The sequence below is a fragment of the Hyposmocoma kahamanoa genome, unplaced genomic scaffold (assembly GCF_003589595.1).
Source record: "Hyposmocoma kahamanoa isolate Upper Pololo Valley unplaced genomic scaffold, ASM358959v1 117, whole genome shotgun sequence".
In the NCBI taxonomy this organism is placed as follows: domain Eukaryota; kingdom Metazoa; phylum Arthropoda; class Insecta; order Lepidoptera; family Cosmopterigidae; genus Hyposmocoma; species Hyposmocoma kahamanoa.
In genome coordinates, this window is record NW_020653397.1 from 787,957 (window position 1) to 804,113 (window position 16,157).

The following is a 16,157-nucleotide window of genomic DNA, read 5'->3' on the forward strand; positions in this document are numbered from 1 at the left end:
ACTTCTGCATTTCGTGGCAGTTTCCGTTATGCTGCCACGAAATGCTGAAGTGTTGTGTCTAGGGCAAACTAAACGAGAAGCCGTTCTTATGTGGCGTTGTGAAAACTTAAGTTTGTCAGAAAGATATGAGGGATTTTGTGTTTTTATTATTCCGAAAAGAAGGCAGCCAAAATGAAGTGCACGGCGAGATTTCATGTTCATTAGGTTACTACGATTGATATAGGGCGTGATATGGCATCGAGGAGGGATCACAAAACAGTAGCGGGCACACGCATTCTGGACTCGTTGTATAAGGGTCTTAGTCCTAGCCAACAAGCGGTCACCAATTACAGTGTCGGCGTAATTAAGTTTTGACAGAATCAGAGCCTCACACAGATGGACTCGCACATCTACGCTAAGATATGGACGAACACGATATAAAACCCTCAAAGACACTGCAATTGGCTTTCATCTTAAAGACGGAAGTGTACTTTTCTTAAAAACAATGTGTAGCGTGTTCATATATAATCCTTCAGCTATCCTTATAACTTCAGCTAACTGCCCTTTTTGACATTTTTGTCAGAACTGAGTAAACAGTACGATTGTCACACGATTAAGTCCCGAATTTAAAAAATCGAACATTCGACACCGGCAAGTGGTGTGTTTTAATAATCCAAACAATAAAAAAACGACAAAAATAACGGTTTTTTAGTAGTTGTAGAGTTCCTTGTGAGAGAGTTTTGAAGGGAAAGGGTGCTGGTGAAATTACAGGCACATGGGACTTGCCAACTTATGTCTCAAGATGACGGGCGCAGTGGCAGTGCCCCTCAGATCTTTGCAATTTAAAGCTACAGCAATTGTTATGGACAGGCGTGTAGCTTACCACTCTGGCGCGCACGCCACATGATATTATAAAAAAAGAAAATGTTACATTTTCTGAAGTTACGGCTGTTTTGGAAAAGCCGCAGCTAAAATAAAATATGAGTATTGTAATTTATAAGTATAAAAAGTCGAAAAACTTTGAAGAAAAGTTTCTCCAAAACCATATAAAATTCGCACACGGGAATTTGTGCTATAGGGTTAGCACGACACAGGGCGCGACTGGCGCGAGAGTGACATAGAAATGCGACATATTGTTGTTCTCTATGCGAGGAATAGCGGTATCACGCGCTTTATGTCGCTCCAGCGCATGTCGTGCGCTGTCGTGCTGGCCCTATTGGATTACTAAACGCATCAATTGCTTAGCTTCACTCGAAATGATCTGACAGGATTTTTGAACACTGTCCAACGGAGTAATGCTCACATTTCTGTTTGGCGGCATTAAGTAAAAGTAATTCCCTCTACGAGTTTTTTCACGGAGTTCTGCTGCTACTAAAGTAAAATTTCAAATGTATTTAAGTACCTGTAGTGCTTGTTAATTTAATAATACACAACAGACAAGAAGACGTCACGAGTTCAACTCTCGTTTTGAAGTCGTTAACCTTGCAAAGGGGTGAAATAGCATTCCGTCTGGTTTTATAACGCGCAGACATGGGGATAGCAAGGTTATGTCTTTTGATGTCTAGAGATAACACTTTATTGGTCATATTGTAAATGTAACGAGGAAATTTGTCAACCTTGACAGGAAAGGGAGAGCATTTCTCAATTTCTCCAACCCTGCATCGAATTACTGTCGGGTCGATGTTGTAATCCATAGTTTAGTAAACCAACTTGTCCGTGCGTCACGTGTCCGCCCTTCTTTTAGGTCATTTACATACAGTCACCGCTCACAAAACACAGGCAGCTGTACTGACGCCGTTATTTGAAAGGGCGCTTGTGACAAATACTCAAAACTTAAAGAACTTAAGTAATAAAAAAAATCTACTTTTCTCTTGCGGTAACTTAATACCTCATCCACCTAGGAAAAAATCAATCACGACGATCACGGTAATACATCTACATAATAACTTCCTACTAGTTCCTACCACGTACGTACAATTAGGTTGTAGAATGAACTCCCTGTCGTGGTTTTCCCGCAGGAATACAGCATGGAGTCCTTTAAAAGGGGTTTGAGAAGGGTTCTAAAAGGTTGGCAACGCGCTCGTGACTCCCCTGGAGATTTCCATCAGGCGGGCCGTATGCTTATTTGCTGTCTACTTTATATATATAAAAATAAACAATTTTTTGAAAAATGTCACATGCGCCCTTTGACCTAAAGGCGGCAGTTTAGGATTTACACCAGTGATGGGTACAGACAGTTTTGTAAAAAAGAAAATCGTTTGAAATTGGTCCTTCGATCCCGATGAAAAAGTAAAAACCTCTAATTAGAAAGATATAGTGGAATACTTTTAGTAGCGTTATGCTATAAATTTAAAAAAATCACACGTCATTGCTTCTATTTCTACATTTTATTAAGATATACATATAGCGCTCTATTTTAATACGACAACGTAAGAATTTTATAAATACAATGCATGACTCTGCAAACTAAGAAGTTTATTTTAAACTTCTAAAATCTTGTAAAGAAACAAGTCCATGGAATGTTTCAAGGCGATGCCTACATCGGTGGCCTAGCGGTATATACTTTGGGCGCTGGATGTGGAGGTCCCGATTTCGATTCCCTGTAGGACCAATTTCGGAAAAGGAACTTTTCTAAATTGATTCTGGTATGGGTGTTCTGGGAAGTGCCACAGAGTGAATTCCGTTCCTGTGGTACTCCTAGTCTAGGGAATTGACTTGTTTGAGACCAGGCAATTGGTGTAGTTGTTTAGTACATTATTATTATTATCTCTTTGGTAATTTCCATGATTTATGTTGATACATACTTAATTTTCCACAATCTAAGTCAAACATCCAGCGCGGTATGTACAAGGTTATGACACAGTTCTGGATTGTAGCGTGTAAGCAGAGGCGTTTTTAATGGCAAGGGGCGAGGTAGCGGGACGAGGATTATCTAACATAGCTGAAACGTCACCGTAGTTCTATCTTCAGCCGAGTTCAAAATTAAAGTTGTTTCGTGCCGTCCCTGACTGTGATTGTGCTAAAATACAAAGCGCGTCGTCGTGCCAGCCCGCGCTCAGTCGTCCACAAACATTGGTCTAATAACATTGTCTTTCGTATAAAAAAAGAAATAAGAAAAAAGTGTACCCAAAAAAGTGAACTCCTTGAGGTTAGAAATTTTGCCGCGCGTTTTGACGTTCGACGCGAGTGCGTTTCTGGAACGTTCTATATTTACTTTCCATCAGGTGCGTCATACCATTTAATTTGTCGACGTATTCAAGTGATCGATTAAGAAGAAATATAGTAATGAACCCTCACACGTTTCGCCTACAGGGAATTGTCCCAAAGTGCGCTTAGCCAGGACGTTGAAAATCCGAGTTAGTTGTGAAATAAGTTGTCACGGCCGAGATATCGCTGTCAAGGCATTTTATCAGAGGGTTATGAGTCAACCTGCATTTTTCAGTGCGAAGTCACATAATTGTCTAGTTAATTTTGTACATACTTTATATTCTTCTCCAACTACTTACCTTGTTGTGTTATTTTTAATCTCCTATTCTTTCCGGTACCATTTTTCATCGATGTGCTTTTGTCATGCGTCTTTTGCTCTGTCTATTTTCGGGTTTGAGTACTACTTTTGCGGGCAATAACACACTTGTTTACATTCTCGGCGTGTTGAAATAATTAGGTATATAGAATAGTATCACCTTTACAAACAAATCGTTTGGACAATATCACTTTTGCAAATAACTTGGCTAAAACAATTAATCCATATGGATTAATTGATACCGATATATATAGAAATTGATACCTTAAGATGGGTGGATAGATATCAATTTGACACACGACCACTGTAATAGACGGCTATGCACCAGTAGATCAAGATGGCGGGAAATCAGCAGCAGTTAATTTTATTGTATTTATTCATAGAGCTAACAGCTTAAATAAAGCGACCAAATAATTCAGAAATTCAAATAGTGACATATTTACCTAGACTAAAAATTTATTTATGTAAAAACTATAATAAAAAACCCGCCATTTTTCTTTTTTAAATCTTCAAAAATGTGTTTAAGCTTAGAATAATAACGCATAGAAACCTAGTCCGCACACAAAAGAGTGTAAAAATATACGTCAGACAAACATAAAATAGATAATAACATCACATTCCACAAGGAAGTAACGCGTTTCAACTTGTATTTTTATATAAATATTCACTAAAACCGAAAATTAACGTACTACTAAAACTAGCCTACCTGAATGAATTTGATTTTTGCCTCACCTGTGACAGTTCATTTGATATGAAACTATCATTCTATGCGTTATTATTCTAAGTGTTTAAGATAATTAAGCTTTTGATGAAAAAATTAAACCACCTTCAAAAGCTCGTGGAATTACATCTATTTGTCAAGTTTTATTGAAAACGGTTAAAGGAAAGTTGTTGAAATCCAATAAATCTGATTTATCCCCTAATTTGCTACCCTAGAGGTGGAATATTTTCTTCACATTTTAATGGAACTAATACTGAGGTACCCTTTTTCCAACAAAAAAATAATCAAGCCGAATTGAGAATCTCGTTCTTTTTCGAAGTCGGTTAAAAAAATATTTTTATGTCAAAGTATTAAGAGAAAGAGAAAAGAAACATTTATTCGGCTATTCACAAATAATATTAGGACATAATAACTAACGTAGGAGCTTTTAAAAATAGAATTTTATTGGAAGGCTTACATGTAATAAAAAAACGAAATGAATGCTTTCCCTTTGAAATCATTCACTCTTTACAAAATGGAATGGGATTTGTTGCGGACACCAGCCCGTTGCACCAAGTACCAAGAGATTTATTTTGATAGATCAAAGGAATACGTTGAATACGAGACCAATTTTATTGATGTGGTATATTTAATTATGTTAAAAATTAACGACACTTGCAAAATTGGAGGGATATTTCTTTAATATTTCTTTATTTTTTACTTTATCGGTAACAGTATAAATTAATATGATTTTACTTCAATTTCTTTCTTCATTTCTGTTTCGATCGTCCATTGTGTGTCCTTCTTGCTTTCCTTCATACCGTTGCCCGATTATGAAAAAGAGGATTCATTTCTGGTTTTGTTACTTCTAAATTCTGGTTTTGTTGCTACTACACTATTATATACACCCGTAGTAGTGTTGTGTGAGTAATTCATATCGACTGACTAAGTCAGTGATTATTTTTTATCAACAACCTTAGGTACGTAATGTTTACCTGTTATATGTTACAATATGCCTTTAAATGCCAAAATAATTAAAAATAACTGCTTTTTGCCATTTGCAATAAACACAGGTCTTTGACATGTAGTTTAACAGCCGTGGGCGGCTGGCAAGGATTTGTGAACGAAAATAAATACGATGCGCATACTCACAGACGATTTCGCAGAAAGGTGAATTAATTGCAGCTTTAGTTTGTTTCCGAGGCATAATTTGTCTTTAATTAGTTGGTTATTATCGCATCGTGTTTGATGATTAGACTGGGGAGGCAATGTGATGCACAGGATTGATAAATTATGTCCGATAGGCGAGGAGCCAGAAATGTTACGATCGGCCTGAAACTATCAGTCATTCGATGATTTATCTTTCTTTCAGTCTGGCAGCGTAGACACAGTCGTTGCATTCCAATTGCATCGCCAATGTAAAATAATACTTAGTTGATGTGTTGCAGCGTCGGCGCTAGCTCAGAGCCCGGGTGCAATGAAATCAATACACTGCCACCCTCTAGTAGGCACGCGATCAAATGGTGCAATTATAATAATAATTAATGATGCTCGACATGCTCTAAGACCTCGCGTCCGCCTGCATTTTCTTTTAACAGATTTTTAGTCTTTTTATATGAAATACCTGATGGCTGTATGGATAGTATTTATATTTGCTTGCCTGAAATAGCCCGCCCTAGTAACATTTACGTTTCAGGGAAATCACTTTGTGAGCTTTATATTCAATTAGAACTTTTATCCATAATATTATTATATATCCATAATAGTTTTAGTCCGACTCGAATTTGAAATTTTAACTATTTAATTGTAAAATGTTCTCATATTAAAATTGATTGCGGATTTCATCTATTATTTCGATGATTTCGATGTCTGAATGAGCAAATGAATGATGAACGCTTGATCTTAGGTATTTTTTGTGATTATATCATCATTGGTTTGTGACGTTATTTTAAAGACTACTGTGGAGTTCATTACAATATCCCTTAAGGATACCTTAAAAGGGTACATTCCGATTCCTTTGAATCAATACGACGGCGAACTAAGATGAACTATGTTATTAAAGCATCTTGTTGTAGGTATGTTTGGAATTATGTTACCAGATAGGTGAGTTAACATACATGGTGTAACAGAAAGGGATGCTGTATAAAAAATGTCAGACTAGAGGTAAAGGTACCTATCGGTTTTGATTCGCTCTGGGCCTTTTGGAGGGAAAAGTGTCGTTTTTATTTGGACTTTCAATTATTTTGTGAAATCTAGTTTAAAGTGGAATAGGATAGTGCTACTGTGCCTTAATCGAAGATTAAAACGCGAAATTATACGAATCTCGAACTAAAATACCCGTATCGGCCCGTTCTAAGGAATCCCGAGTCAATCCAAACTCGCCGCCTCAAATTGCCTCTCCTCTTTGTGACGGCCATATTTACAGAAACATAATTAAACGAAGACATGGCTCAAAGGACTTGTATCCAAGCCAAAATTATTATTAAAAAAAAAACAATAAAAAATAACGTTTTTACCAAAAAGTTTCTACTTACACTAGGAAACAAAATATTGTTTAATTATGTTTTTTTTTTTTTAAAGTGTTCTTGCACCCAATGATTATAACCATAAAATTTTCTTTTTTAGTGTTTTTAACTGCTTTATCGTACAACCAAACAGCCTATTCTTAAATAAAATAAAAATGAATTGATAATTAAATTTTCCCGCCATTGTCGACTAACTTCAAACAAGTATTTACGTTAGTCATGTGGTTTGCGATGTGCTCGATATATCGATAACAATGATATGGTAATTTTTAAAATTAATTTAATAAAACATAATATTCAATAGAAAACATCAATGCCAATTTATTCTTTGACAGTAACTCTGAACGATTTTGAATTCCCACTGCACCATAACGTGGGTGTCATAATAGTGATAAATTATGTAAACAAGTAGGAAAGTGCGTGAATAGAATTTATCGTCACAATCAATTGTTAAAACGACGTTATCGTTATTTATAATATTTACGTTATCGATATGAACAGTCACAATGAACGATAAGTAGTTTACGTTTTAAGTAAAGAAACTGCACCCGCGTCGTTTGTTAAAACAAATCGCTAAAGTTAAAAAAATATTAATGGATTTATTAGTTGGAATGGAGTATTATGTACTTAGAAAGTGAATCATTCTAGTGAATAAGTGATTAAAAAACAAACGAAACATGTCAAGTAGAGGTGTTCCCGATGGATCAAGATCGCCAAGAATCGTTATGGATTCCTTCTTTGAAGATGATGGTAAGCAAAGTATAAAAAATATATTCTCAGAGCTTTTGCGCACTATTTCCGTTTCGTACCAAATCCGAGAATTGACGGTCCGATCAATGTCACAGGGATCATTTTATCTCTAGGTGTACAAGCGATATTTGTATTTTCTTGTATTGGAATCGGATTTAGTGCACGAGCGACATCCGAAGTGGGTTCGAGTTCTCTAGACTATATCTCGGATTCGGAATGAATACGAACGGGGTTAGTAGTCGTGTAAAAAGTGGAATTCAACAAATTTCAAATTACGGTTCCATAAATTTCAAATTTCTGTTTCGACCAGGAACCCGGTGCAATTAAATGATTATCATCACTAAGGGTTTAGGATTAGAGATATGTATTTTTATATATTAACGTTAATTGGAAATGACCGAAATACGGGACATTCACACATTATAATACAACGATACCAAGTTATTAAATATTAGGCAAACAATACAAATATCAAACTTGCATATTAGTTCGTAAAATATTAAATAAAACTATACATAAGCAGATATAACTATTAGCAAAACTAAGCAAATATCAAAGTTGAGACCAAGACTTCACTATGCACGTACAAATTACGGGAAAATATGTTTGCTTAATGAAGGTGTCATCATCAGTCATATCACTATTTATAACAAATTACCAAAAGACAAGAGAATCAAAAACAATAACGACGCGTGCAAGCGTGAAAACTTCGTAAATAAAATAATATTAATAATAGTAAAAATTTAACACTACTTGAATAACATAAAATAAAATTAATACAACGAACAAAACAAAAAGAATATATATATGTATATTATACTATATTGTAAAAATAAGTGTATATATGTATACCCAATCTTTGTCGTTGGATATTTCAACTGTACTATATTTAGTTTTTTTTCTCATGTTAATTGAATGAAAATTCTTAGTGAGAAATAAAATATTTAAACCTACACGGGACATTCCAATATACATAGATTAATAATACCGGACGGTGCGTCTGGAAATACGAGACGGTTGGCAACTCCGATTTCATAAGCCACGTACACAGACTTCTAAAATCAATACATCTTTCTTTTGGCTTCCTAATTTTATGGATCGGGAAAATTTACATTTGATAATTTTAGTAGCTGGTCGTGGCTACAGCCCTGCTAAATGGGCTCTGTTCAGTAGCAGGAGCTCCTTGTTAAAGAGTCCTACTTATTTTTTCTAATAGTCCTAGTTAAGGGTGCTGGTGAAATTACAGGCACATAGGACTTTTCAACTTATGTCTCAGGTTGATAGTGCGCAGACGCAGTGCACCTCAGATGTTTGCGATTTAAAGCTCTGAGTGGCACTGCTACTGTTATGGACAGGCGTGTTGCTAATCATCAGGCGCACGACTTATTCGTCCCACCAATTAGTATCATAAAAAAAGTACAATTGTTATGGAAAAACATGCGAGTTAAGTTAAACAGACTTAAAATTATATACATTATTATACCCACTCAGTGCTTTTAAACCCAAGCTGGTTACATTATGTAAAATAAATAATATTAGTAAAAATGTTTTACTAATATTATTTCGCTATCGCCTATTTAGTGCGAAGTATGGAGCTGCCGCTTATTTTTTATTAAAGAATCCAAGCTCACGGAAAATAACGAAAGTTTTATCCTGAGGTCTGGTTCCACTTCAACAAGGTGGAATGTTCCGACGCGGTATTTTATTTTGATGGTCCGGTAACGGGTCGCGACCTACCAAATGGGAAACGCCGAATTATGGCATAGCCATATTAGTGTACAACGTTATTTTTTACGTATTTCACAATTTTCCCTTACTTTTCGAATTATGCCACATTATTAACGACATTGCGTTATTATTATTATTATCATACACTTGTAGACTGTCTCTGCGTAATACTTAAGGTATAATTGGCTCGGTACCACATCGCTATGTCAGGGTTAGAGTTCGCTCTCGCCCGGGTTAGCACGTCATTACTCAACCCCGCCTGTCCCCATGTCACCAATACAAGCACTACGTCCCTTCATCATCCACCCATTTATATTATGTTCCACTTCACTTGTTTTAATTGCATATGTATATTACATTTTAATATTATCGACAGATTATTTTGTTGATTTGAGAGCGTTTGCAGAGAGCGTTTCTGCCTATGAACTACGCATTTTTACGATTCTTCTTTGTTATTTACCAAACAAAATGGAGTGTTGAATGCTGTCGCATTTTCGTTCCTGCCTGCTCTAAGGTTAAGTACTGGGTCAAGGTTAATCAATAAACAGGTTGTCCCGATTGTGACGTCATGAGTTTGTCGAGCTGTTTCAACTGTAATGATTATTGCAAGTTGCGGTTTTCTTATCATGGTAATATAACTTTTTATTCTACTACTAACTATATCCGTCAATAGACTTGTGCGTGACCTGTGTTTAAAGGGAGCGATCCTATCTAGTTCATCTAGTTCGTTTAGAATTAAACGTCTTGTCTTTGCTTGGACATTGAACGAACGCTCCAAACTAGTTCTTTTATTTACATGAACTATTACGGACTTCTAGTACAAAGAGGTATATACTACGCGATGCTAAACATTTAAAAATACAATACTATACAAATATGGAGTCGGTACTATTTGATTTTACTTCACAATTTAGAGGTTTTTAATAAAAAAAAGGTTTAAGACTTTTATTCTAACTAAATATCCTTTTTTTACAAAACAGTAATGGGATAACGTATACATATTTTAGCTAGAATGGTGTATTTAAAAACCAATATTTAAAACGATTTCATATACACGTAGGTTGATATTATATATACAAATAAAATACATACCTACCAAAAAATTTGAATACTTGCTTACTTTTTTACAAGCTTACATATTGGTGCATAATGTACGTATTAGATACTTAAAAAAAGCTGGTGACGCTCAGTCGTGCATCTCACCATAACATGTACTAAGCCGTGAAAGTCCGCGACTTTTCCCGCTCGAACCATTGCTACTGAATAAAATACAGGTGAACTATCATCACAGACGGTTCCCAGTTCGTACTGAATTAAAAAGACCGATGAACTATTAAGATTGTGCAAGACGAACCAGTTCATGTCGATCAGTGTCGGGAATACATTCCTAATAGTTCGTAGTTCATGAACTATACAAGCCTGCCCGTGAACCGGTGATCAATATTGGGACAATAATAAGAATTTTACTTTGTCTTTTACGCACATTATAGTGTATAAACTGTACAGGCAAAGAGCGACTTGATTTACTCCTTCATCAAGCAAACATCTTTGTAACAATTTACAAAATCATGGATAAAAACATGGAGCCATTTCCGGATTTCAGGAAAATTAAACATGATCACTAAATACTAATAAAAACATACTATAAACGTCATAGCCACAACACATACACGCGCATACAACCTAATGCCTACGTCACTACAGGCATGAATTATTCAATAAAAATACCTTTGAGTTTAATATTACTGCAATTGAATATGTTAACATCCCTCATCATCTCGCTGTCCAAGTTCGAGTTAGCTCTATAAAGAAAATTATATTGTATTTTATTTTGTGATATCAAGTGACGAGACATGCCCCTGGTGGTAAGCGACACGCCTACTCATAACAGCTGTGGTGCCACTCAGAGCTCTAAATTACAAAGATATAAGGAGCACTGCGTCCGCTACCCTGAGACATGACGTTGACAACCACATATACTTTACAAATCAATAGGTATAAAATAGGCATGCCATTTCATATGTACGTAATTTGTATTTTGTATTTGAAGGTAAGTAAAAATAATTTTATAAATGTATATTTAATTAAATATACATCTAAAGATTGTTTACATTTAATTATGTGAATAACCGTTTATTTATAATATTGCTGTTTAATTTCCTCGACATCGAAGTGAAAAGCAGGGTGTATAACTCGTTCATAAAACCATTTTATCCTCGACTTAAATATCCACTATATCCTCGTCTCGGGTAAAATGACGCGTTTTATGCACTTGTTGTACAGTCAACAGCACATCAAGCTACACATTGACGTATCTTGTTCCGTTGCACTGGAGGCGATTTGCGAACAAAAATGTGTAATCAGATGCGCTGTTGTCCGTACAATCTACTATACATATAATAACAGTGTGGTAAGGTGACTTGCTTCTACGATTAAGTACTTATTTAGTTACTTTTAGATCATAAATCCTTAGGAATCTGAGTAACGTTTTCAATCTGTATTATTTTTAAAAATGATAAAATGTGAAGAATTATTTTTACAATTTCAACTCCAACAAAAAAAAAAAATCGAAATAAGACTTACAGTTGTTAATTGATTTTCAAGTGATATTAAAAAATTAAAGAAATAAATAAGAAGAAAAAATAAATAAATAAAAAATTACAAAAAACTCCTTCGAGCCGGATTTGAACCAGCGACCTATGGATGTCCATGAGTTTCATACCAACTACAGTCCACCGCTCTACCAACTGAGCTATCGAAGGTACGAATAAATTGACGAAATTAATGTTTCGCTTCTACGCGCCAAATAACAGTGTCAAATAGGATGACTGTAGATTAATATAATATTATTTTCACCTCAGCAGCTCGAACAAGGCTATTTTGCTGTGTGAAATCAGTGAGCAAAATCTTATTTTGCTCACTCCGTGAGAAAAAGTAGCTTTTTGCTTTTTAAGTGGAGACTTGTCATTTAATGCGAAGGGGTCTAATACAAATTCGACTTTACGGTGCGGGAAGGGTCACAATCCAGCTCAACTCATAATGAAACCTCGACCACTACTCAAGTAGCAAACACTACGACGATTACTGTTCCAAATAAAACAGTAACTTTTAATCTACAGAATTGTACAAACTTCACGTTCCACTTTTAATTTTTTGTAAATTCTGTATTTTTGTAAATATACAATGATGCATTTGCTTTCATGACGTGTTTTTATTACTTGTCCCTTTAGTATATATATATGTTCTCGCTGCTGAGGTGAAAAGTTGTATGTATCACGCGGGAGCAAAGTTATTTTGCAGCTCGTATTTTTGAGTCCCTCGCTTCGCTCAAGATTCTAATTCTGAATCACTCGCTACGCTCGTGATTCAACTATAGAATCTTTCGCTTGCTCAGGACTCAAAAACAGCACTCGCACCAAAAAACGACTTTGCTCTCTTGTTGAACAAATAACTATTTAATGTAGTCGTATCGTCGAGTTATTAATTTGTAATTACTTGTTGTCGTTTCTTGAATATATATCTAATTACCACAGTTTCGTAATTTATTAACAAAATGTTTAAGACTTATCAAAATAAAGTTTTAGTCACTTTGATTTGTCGTAATAAGCTACAGAATATTTTGTATTCCAATCGGAAGTGTCTTTTTTTAAGATAACTCTAATGCGACCCGATTCTTTTGTAAATTTGCGTGTGGATATGAATTCAACTCATACATAAGCCGTTCTGAGAATGTTTTATTAAATTGCATTATTTGTTATTTGGAATGATAAACAGACTTTCAGCTATATATTTTTAGACGTTATTATGTTGTATTTATACCGTTGTCATTTGTTATAAACAAGAGACAAGGATTTAAATAGTTGTCATGGCTTGTTATACACGAGTCATACAGTGTCGCGTGGCGGTATGGCTATGTAATATGGCGAGGGTGCTCAATGTATAATAATAACAAATAAATAAAAGATAAATGTGAAATGGGATAATGGCTCAGCTTTAAAAGACTATACGGATACGGCCCTTTTTTTCTCTCAGACCTAAAAAGTCTACCTAAACGAAACTATAATAATAAAAACATGCATTTACAATATCAAATATCCGGCACATCGTAAACACAGAAAACGTTTAAATACATAAACGTTGAAGTCTTTATCTCCTGGTTGCAAGCAGGTCAGATATTATAATTTGTAAGTAGTTCGATATGCATTTGTCAGGATACATTTCCTGGAATTTAATATTCAAAAATAAGTAAGCACAGCTGCATTGCATAAACTACGTCATAAAATTACTCCCCTCGCGGAAGAATGGCCTACGTCGAATTAAGTTTTTTTCCTCCATTGGAATACAGACGTAACACACGTTCCCTCCTGTTGGTGTAACTTTATCGACAAAAGACTTAAACAGTATATTTTTAATTGTATGCCAAATAACATAAAATGTCATACTATATATAATAGTAATATTTATTTACAATTTTTCAATGAACAAAAGCATAACCAGTAAGTAACTCTAATATTGTTTTCAAATATATTATGGAACACAACTGGAATACAAGATAAATCTTGTAATGGAATTGCATTATGCAGCAAAAAGGTGTAAGTGAGATTGCTCCATAAATCTTTAATCAACCGCTCGTGAAAGAGAGGCGTATCTTTAAGTACGATGAAAAACAAATGCGTAAATATCAATAAAAAACGAAGTATGCAACAATAACGTAGGTATTTTAAATTTTAGAATCTTGACGAATAAAGGGATTTGTTAAGGTAAACCTAGTGTTTTATATTAACTCGTTATGATAAATGATAAAACACTACACTCGAAATGTTATAAATTAGGTGTGTAGATCATGTTTTTGGTTACGCTTCAAAGTAGGTTACATAGAATTACCATATATGTATGTATATGTATACTTACTTTTGGCCGTACTGAAAAGTATTCAGAAAAAGTTACCTATCTTCTCTTACTTATCTCCCACGAGGCGTGCGAATTGCAGTGCTACATAGCTAATTGCAAATTAGACGCGTCGATAGTTTTTGTCCTGAGTGGAAGGAAACTACGCAAAACTCGCTTCTGGTTGTTCATGTCAGTCTGGCCGCGATCCACCGGACATCGCGGACGCAGTATGAGCAGTGGCGCTGCAGTCGCGCTCCGATAAAGTCGCGTGGCAAATTACGAATTAAAACAATTCGCCTTTAAAAAAACAGTAATAATAATAACGTATCTAAATTAAGACACTGTGGCATGCACTGAATTGTTTTGTTCTATATATATATTTCGGTGATTGTTTTGTTTAATTCAAGTTGTGAGGTTTTTAAGTGCTTTTCGCGAGTAAACAGCTGTTGCAACATCATTGTCAATCGAAGTTAAACGAATTAGGTTTAAACAAAGGACCATTTGGAAATAGCTCATATCATAAATTGAATGGATGGTTTCTATTTATTAATTAACGAGTAAATATTATATTTATTGTGTCTTGATACGAGTGGTCAGTACCCATAATATTGTAAATCACGCGGTAATTTATAGTTAGGTATATTAAATAATTTTACGATTCATTTACAATCTTTGGCTTCGTTTAAGGAAACAATGCAATCCGTGTTCCAGTTACCTAAGAAGACAATCATTTGTCAAATGTGAATGGGACATACTAAAATGATTATTTTTATCATTGATATAAATTTCTACTACTGCTCGGTTTCTTAATACGACGGTTACCTTTGGTTTTTATAACATTTCTCATATGAATCAGTTCCAAGTTATCGCAATGACCCCTGGAGCACTCTTACTGAATATTAATATATTGCGTCATGTTACCACCATTCGTATGTGATAAAATTGTTATTGTCGTTTCCTTACGAGGCTAGGAATCAAATTTTATTCTACGATAACGCATAGAATATAATATAAACATTAATTTCATATTATCAATGTGACATTAGTACAATTTAAAGTGCAATGTCAAGGGTAACATTATCGTCACTAACATATACGATAATAGTTAATATAAAACAAAATTTTGTATCGAATTGCGTGTTTCGTTTAATTGACAACCGCTAGTGAAATGTTTCATATGCATAAACTGATAAATGATGATGTTAAATATTAAACTGACTTGTTTAGGTCATGGGAATAAACAAATCATATAACTCAACGAATTAACTGGGCTGGAATTGAGTTTGAAGGCTTCAAGTCCCAATGTTTCCAAAGTCAAAAACCTTTATTTCAGAGGTAAGCAAATTACACTTCAAATCGTCATATTGATCAAATTTCACTGGTCTTTCGTAAGGCAGACTCCCCTGAGAAGAATGAGTAAGAAATTATAGGGGTTGCTCTTTTTGTGAATATATATTTGTATACATTTATCATTTACAATATTTTTTCAAACATAGATCGAGATAATGTGCTGGAGCTAAACTTGTAACTACCACCAATTAAAGTGTTTGTTTCCCTACACTTTTAAATGTCGTGAAAGGCAAAGTTTTAATATCAATTGGAATCTCATAGAAGCGTATACATTGCGCATTCAATGAACTTGTGACTTTGTGAAAAGGAAGTTAGAAGTGTTAAGAACAGCCTGTTTATGTGGTATAACTGTCTATGTATAGTAAAATAAAACGATAATACATATTTAAACATGATGTGAGTCACAGTTTCAAGAAATCATTACTGTAATAAGAAACTCAAGGGGCAGTTCCCAGTTAATTTGATGAGCCTCGAGCGGAAAGCCTGCTTAAATTACTAGTGAGCAACAAACACATAGAGGGCGATTCTGCTACATAATTAATTTCCTTATTAAACTTATTAAACCTGGTGTGTGCTTAAGGTAAACTTGACATTCGAATTATCAATCAATTTCAGTAAGTCTGTTGGGCAATTAAATTTTTAAATCAACATATCATTTGTCCTGGCTGTGTTTTCGCAGAAATCTCGCTATAACAAGCTTATCTTTAAGCTA

General features: G+C 34.8%; 1 protein-coding gene and 1 non-coding gene across 5 annotated transcripts in view; one reads left to right on the top strand and one right to left on the bottom strand.

The window, feature by feature from the left end:
- LOC113239954 (AMP deaminase 2) overlaps positions 1 to 16,157 on the top strand; it is a 74,754-nt gene that overhangs the window by 8,498 nt on the left and 50,099 nt on the right. The window contains exon 1 of one of the 4 annotated variants that reach the window (XM_026477132.1): positions 7,368 to 7,477. The exons of the other annotated variants lie outside the window; for them this stretch is intronic. Coding sequence (XP_026332917.1) covers positions 7,405 to 7,477 — 73 coding nt within the window. The 5' untranslated portion in view covers positions 7,368 to 7,404. Of the gene's footprint in view, positions 1 to 7,367; positions 7,478 to 16,157 lie in introns of those variants that run through there. 4 annotated transcript variants of the gene reach the window in all.
- Trnay-gua lies at positions 11,875 to 11,967 on the bottom strand. Its single transcript has 2 exons — positions 11,931 to 11,967; positions 11,875 to 11,910 (listed from the first exon to the last, which is right to left on the bottom strand). It is a non-coding gene; the product is annotated as a tRNA-Tyr (tRNA).